Source organism: Rhinatrema bivittatum, chromosome 4 (genome assembly GCF_901001135.1).
Source record: "Rhinatrema bivittatum chromosome 4, aRhiBiv1.1, whole genome shotgun sequence".
NCBI classification, from domain to species: Eukaryota; Metazoa; Chordata; class Amphibia; order Gymnophiona; family Rhinatrematidae; genus Rhinatrema; species Rhinatrema bivittatum.
In genome coordinates this window covers 187535214-187541935 of record NC_042618.1, presented here as the reverse complement: position 1 = coordinate 187541935, position 6722 = coordinate 187535214, and the positions used below count along the sequence as shown (strand labels likewise).

General features: G+C 41.9%; 1 protein-coding gene across 2 annotated transcripts; it reads left to right on the top strand.

Annotated features, from left to right (window-relative positions):
• Positions 1-3566: 3566 nt before the first annotated feature.
• On the top strand, positions 3567-5287 carry LOC115090383 (protein BTG1-like). 2 transcript variants are annotated; one of them, XM_029599394.1, is made up of 3 exons: positions 3567-3822; positions 4162-4342; positions 4636-5287. In XM_029599394.1, exons 2-3 carry the CDS (start codon positions 4225-4227, stop codon positions 4986-4988), a joined length of 471 nt encoding a protein of 156 aa, XP_029455254.1. In that variant the 5' UTR covers positions 3567-3822; positions 4162-4224; the 3' UTR covers positions 4989-5287. The 2 variants fall into 2 exon arrangements, with proteins under 2 accessions (XP_029455254.1, XP_029455253.1); XM_029599393.1 differs by having other exon boundaries at positions 3567-4342.
• Positions 5288-6722: the final 1435 nt, after the last annotated feature.

Genomic DNA, 6722 nt, shown 5'->3' with positions numbered 1-6722 from the left:
CTGATCTTCCTGATTTTAAAGGGGGGGGGGGGGGGGCTGGAATATCTTAAGAAGCATGTTGGTTGATACCGACCAGTCTGGGTTTTAAGATCTAGTCAGGGTGCCGTCCTGCAATTACCCTCAGTTCACAAATTCAGGAAGGCAAGATACCGCAACAGGGCCTATTCCGTTGTGGGCCCCCAGCTGTGGAATTCTCTCCCAGGTAATATCAGGTTGGAGCAGAATTACATGGCATTTAGGAAAAAGTTACAATCATGGCTCTTTTTAGTTGCTGGATAAATAAGGTCCTGGAATGGTGGTCTATGGCAGGAGTGCTCAAACCGGTCCTATGGACCCCCCCCCCCCCCCCTCCAGCCAGTTGGGTTTTCAGGTTATCCCTAATGAATATGTATGAGATTTATATGCATGCACTATCTTTGTATGCTAATATTTCTCAGGCATATTCATTAGGGATAATCTGAAAACCCGGCTGGCTGGGGGGGCCCGTAGGATCGGTGTGAGCACTCTTTGTTAATCTATGATTTTATAATTTTAAAGAACGCCAGTTTGTGAAGGGCAAAATGGACACAACTGGGTTGGGATGGCATGGGTTTGGCATCTGGATGGGTTATTTATCCCATCTTTTATTGGACTGTATTTTAGGTTTGTTTGTTGCACATGCCTTAGGCAGGCCTCTGTGCCTGATTCTGTGGTACAGAAGCAATAAACGAAATGAAATATTTCTTCTTTTCTGAAGATCTTGTGTAGAAATTTGCGCAATTTGCCAGTTAAAATCTTTTTTTGTCTCCTCAGAATTTGACTATGGTAATGCATGCAAAGGTCACATCTCATTTAGATTATTGCAATGTGATCTATATAGGATTGCAGCATATTTCTTTGAAAAGATTACAATAGATACAAAATAGCTGTCTTAGTTATAGAAACCACGTTTTCCCCCCTCCTGATGCAGTTACATTGGGCTGCCAGTTGAATTTCAAGCCCAGTTTAAAATTTTAGCACTGATACATAAAGGCTGCGAATAGCAAAGGACTTGAATGTTTATGGTCACTTCTAATGCCTTATAGTTCATCTTGAGCTTTGCGATAATCTCAGTCAGGTTTACTTTCTGTGCCTACAGTAAAGAAGGTTTAGTTCCAAAGAACGAGGAAAAGGGCATTTCAATTATAGTACCTATTTTGTGGCATTATCTGCCTGATGGCTGCCATGGTCAAAAGGTCATTTTCTGTTGCATAAGGCCATCAAAACCTGACTATTCTGTAAGGCCTTTCACTTCAGTTAGGGTTTGTGTTATGTTTATATTATTATGAGTTGTGAAGTTGGGTGGGAGACTGGTTGTTATGGATTGATAATTTTAATTTTCTGTTTATTTGCAATTTTGTGGTTTTAATATTTCCTTATTTGATGTGTTGAGATTAGATTTTTGATTATTGCTGTATTAAATCAAACTATATGTTTGTAAATCACTTCAAATATGTTATAGAAGTGATCAATCAATGTAAATAAATAACATGTGAGTTATTTTCCTATTGATGTGGTGAGTAATTAGGAAGTCTTTCAAACATTTATTAAGGAATGGATGAGAAAAAAAGATTTGCCATGTCAGCACCTTGTGAGAGGAGGACATTTCCTTTGAGCACCAAATTCACTATTGGTGGTAGATTCAGGAAAGTAAGATCACCGCAACAGATCCAAATTTAGCATAACAGGCTTCCTATTAAAGACTGTGAAGATATTTTGGTGATTGGGTTGGCTGTGAGCTGGGGGTGGGGAAAGGATGCTTATTACATTTCACTGCAGCAGGAGGAAGATCATGCTGCTACCATCACTGTCAGTTTTGCACTGCAATCCTGTGGCTCAGAATCTGTCAGTGGCAGAGAGGTTTTGGTCCTGGTTGCAAAAAGGATCAAAATCTATAAAATGCCGCTCAGACGTTCTCTGAGCTTGTTAAAAATTAAATCATATAAGACATGCATTTGGCACTTAGGAAAGTGAGACATAATAGAGTTTAGTGCATAGCTCTCAATTCCAGCTATTTATATTTTATTTAGAGATGAGAAAATTTTCTGTCATTGTTTTACCAAACCTAGCTGCAGATGTAGTAATAAGTGTAAATGGGCAGAGCAATTTTCAAAAACCATTTACCGTGGTATATTATTTGTCTAAAAAAATGCCCTTTCTCCTGGTAAAAGTTTGTATGGGCATCAACAACCTATGTACTCTTACCCAGGCAAAACATTGGTTTGAGAGCAGAGATATTAACAATGCTTGTAATTTTGCATTTTCAAAACTACATACGTTGTTTTCCACACATTTCCTGCACAGAGATTGGGTGCTTTTTCTTGAAGCAATTTTCAAAGGGAAACTATGCTTACACTTCTCCTGTGAAAATTAGTGCAAAGCTCATGGCTAAAACTAGCTGTGGATTTTGCACCTGTGCATATGGATTTGAAACTTGCCCTAGTTATGTAAAATCTTAGTGTGTGGACAACTGTTCATGCTGAAGCCTTAGAATGCCTACTATTGTCTTTGGACAGACTAACCACAGCAATGGCCTTTGCCATACACCAGCATTTAAATATCTCTCCAAGGTTTTCATGCACAGGAGGCAGGCCTCTTTCAACAGAAAGGAGGCTCTGGAACAAGGGGTCATCAGATGATGACAAAAGGGAGTAGACTTAAGAGTAATCTTAGGAAATATTTCTTTACAGAGTAGTGAATGCATGTACCAGCCTCCCCGTGGAGGTGGAGATGAAAACGGTATCTGAATTCAGAAAAGCATGGGATAAATATAGGGGATCTCTGAGGAAGTGATGGGAATTGGAAGGGCTCATAAATTGGACAGATGGGCAGATTAGATGGTCTTTTTCTGCTGACATTTATATGTGTGCCCCATCTCTCTAAGTTATTCCTTCCCTTTTATGCAAACACTCCATATATGAGCAGTCATCTCAGAAGGCCACAGAACAGGGGTAAAAAGGCTGGCCAGGGATGTCCAGACTTGGGAAGAGGCTGTCTTATGAGCATCCCCTCTCCCCTACTCCATGTTTTCTGTGAGATGTATGATTTGTGATGTATGTATGATGTATTGTTTTACAATGTTTACATGTATTGTTTTACTTTGCTTTGACTGTAATGCATGTTGGCTTATGCCAGCAAAAAGCCATGCCCCAACTGAATTTTTATTTACAAAATGGGACAATCCTTTAGTGCCTCCTACTTCCGGCCCTTGGACTTTTACTTTTGTTTTTCTGGAGCTGTTTCCACTAATTGTCTAATAAAGAAGGGGCAGCAATACGCTACCCTTGTCAGGCGGCCACCACCACCACTTGTTGCAACACAAAGGTTCACCCCCCGCCTCTCCCCTCCCTCGCGGCTGGGCTGCGAGCGTCCAGCGCCGCGCCGCCTCCGCGCGCCCTCTGTTCCCGTGTGTGTGTACGTGCAGCTGACACTGGGGCCATTGTGACGTCGCGGCGGGGGAGCGCGCCCTGATTGGCCGGCGGTTGGCTGTGACGCGGAGCTAATGTTTACCAGCGCCGTGTTGTTGCTTTATTATAAGAAGCAGGCTCCGGCAGGGCAAGGCTCCTTTTCAGTGCCCACCTCCCCCCGGCTTCTGCGTCTCGCACGGTTCCTCCCCCCCCTTTCCCTACTTCCCCCCTCCAACACCTGTGCCGCCGCCGCCGCCACCACCACCCTGCTCTCCCGGAATCCGTTTCCCCGGGCCCAGGACAGCTCCTGCCGCGTAGACCGCCCCCTCCCTCCCGGAGCAGGCCGGGGAGAACCGGAGCCTTCTCTCGACGAGGTTCCCGGACAAAAGAGTCGCAGGAAAGTGCCGCTGTGTCCGAGTGGAGCAGGAAGGCCGTTGTGCTGGAGGTGGCAGGAGAACCGTCAGAGCTCGGGCTTTTGCTGCCTTTTTGTTAACCAATCACCCCCAGCCCCCCAAAAAAAAAAAAACTTCACCCTGCCTCTTAAGCGTCTTTTCTTCCGGATGATCGTAGTTGGGGGGGAGGGGGGGACGATCGTAACCTCTCGGGCTCGTTAACGTTTGGGTTTTGATCTTTTTTTTATTTTGATTTACTTTATTCTATGGAAAAGGCAGAGAGTGGAGTTATATCTTTTCAAGCATAGAACAAAAAAAAAATTTTTTTATATAACTTTCCGCAGCCGGTGAAGAGAGAATAAAAAATTGAATAAAAGAAAGTATATATATCTCGAAGAGGAAACGAAATGAAAACGGAAATTTCTACAGCTGTGGGCTTTATTACTCGGTTGTTGAAAACAACAGGAGTCATCGGAGAAGATCAGCTGAAACAATTCAGCGAGTCGCTAGAGGAGTCTTTGAAAGGTACAAAACCGATAAAAATATTCGTGAGCGGGGAATTAAGTTTTTGTAAAATATATGTTCTTTTTAAATGTTAACAGACGGGCTATTTTTTGAGGAGACTACTTAGTGTGACACCGTTGGGCGGCTGATCACTTTTAAAAGAAATAATTTTTCTCCGGTCTTGTCGTGTAACTGGCTATAGTCGCTTAGAGCCGGCCCATCAGAAATGCAGATTGAAATGGGAAAGAAGGATGGAAAATGTTTTGGGTTAGGGTAGTTTAACGTCTCTGTGTTCTGTTCCTTTGTTTCCTTAGACCATTACAAACACCACTGGTTCCCCCAGATGCCCTGCAAAGGCTCAGCCTACCGCTGCATCCGAATCAACCACAAAATGGATCCCTTGATAGGGAAGGCAGCTGGGCTTATCGGACTCAACCATCGGCAGCTTTTCCAGCTCTTGCCCAGCGAACTCACTCTTTGGGTCGACCCCTTCGAGGTGTCCTACCGCATAGGGGAGGATGGCTCCATCTGTGTGCTCTATGAGAGCTCCCCACCAGTGGGCAAAAGTGCCAAGGCTTTGGATAACAGAACCAGCTGCAAAGAGGAGCTGAGAATCGGCAGGTCCAGCCCCTCCAAGAATTACAACATGATGACTGTTTCTAGTTAAAAAAAAAATGTTCATGTTCATTGTTCTTGTACAATTATGTATGTATTTCCCCTTCATACTTTCGTAATGAAGTTAGATAATGTAATGAAATGTCTTCACCCCCATAGCCATTAAAATTGTAGTAGTACTGCCAAGCTCTTCTTTGTTTTGGCCAAGGGCTATTCTATAAAGCAGTGTTAGACTGCGTGTAATTTTACTGGATTGTATATTGTAAATGAAATGTACAGTCAAGTGATTGTTTTACAGATTTATATTTTGAAAGAATCCTTGGCTCTTTGTAATAAAACAAATTAATCTAACTTTTTATAACATGCTAATTTTAAAATAACCTTTTTAGGTTGTTTAATAACTTCCAGACTAGAGCTTCCCCCCCCCATTTGGCCACTGGTTTTCTTCAGCAGTTTGGACTGTGACACTTTACTTACATTTGTGAATGGTTTTCTCAAACAAATAGGGAGAGCCGTACTATAAGCCAGACTGTACACAGCCTCAGTGTAAAAAAAACAAATGGAGCTGCACCAGCTCTGAATGATAATTACGGTATGTGCACAAAGGCTATTCATCCTGTTACAGTGCTCCTCTGGTGAGCAGGCACTGTGTAACCGTGAGCTCTGTGGATTGCTTATGTGCGACCGTACTGGGATTTCCAGCCTTATATCATTTCCATTTAATTATCACTCATATACATGCTTAATTTTTCAGGGAGCATGAATCATAGGATGTTTCTTTGTTGAGACTGATGTCACCAGTGTCTGTTGCTTCATGAAATGGGCTACAAAAACACTAAGGTAATTTTAGAAGGAATTACACATGTAAATGTAACATACTATAGTAACAATTTTAAAAAGCCATTTAACCGCATATAGTGCGCTTAACAAGTGAATATCCTAGGGACAATTCAAGGGGCATATATTGTAGCAATTTTCAAAAGCCCACTTACATGAGTATAAAGTGTATTAACACACATGTAAAACCCAATTTTAAGCCTGTAAATGCTTTTTAAAATCAGGCCCATTGTGAGCTTCCCAACTTCAGAAATTGATTTTCACTGGCAAAATCTGCAGATATGAACTGAAAGTTGCAGATGTGCCACACATAGGAAACCTAGTGGCTCTCATTTAAAATTCAGTGTGGTAGAACTGGTGCTGAGAAATATAGCCAACATTTGGTTTCTAAATTAAATTTAAATATAGATGATAGTGTTTGCTCTATCGTGTAGGTTGCACAGCATGTCTGTGTATCAGAGGTGTACAACCCTACTCTGAGGGCTGCAAAAAGATTGTTTTCAAAATACATGCAATGAATATTCATCAGCCATATTGGCATATGTTTGGCCTAATAGCTGTGCTAATTTGTGTATGTTTATGGCCCTAGAAGACCAAGATTGTGCAGGTCTCATGTATATTAATTTAGTAACCTAATGGAGTGGTGTTACTTTTGTGTTCTCAGCTACAAAGTTGAGAAAGGGAGCCATTTTGATATTTATCTCACATACGTATTCTCAATCTTATTAGCATGAGGATCTCCAGTTGCAGGAAAATTGTTTCGTGTAGCCTTGGTGAGCTCTTATTCACATATATTGGAGGCTCCCAGGGATAGGCCACCAGTAGTCCTCACGGACACCGTTCCCTTCTGGCTATCAAACTATCCCTTATAAATATTCATGAGAGAGATTTTCATGCACACTATTTCAATTGTATGTGTATTAATTTGGGATATCCTGAAAATCTGCAT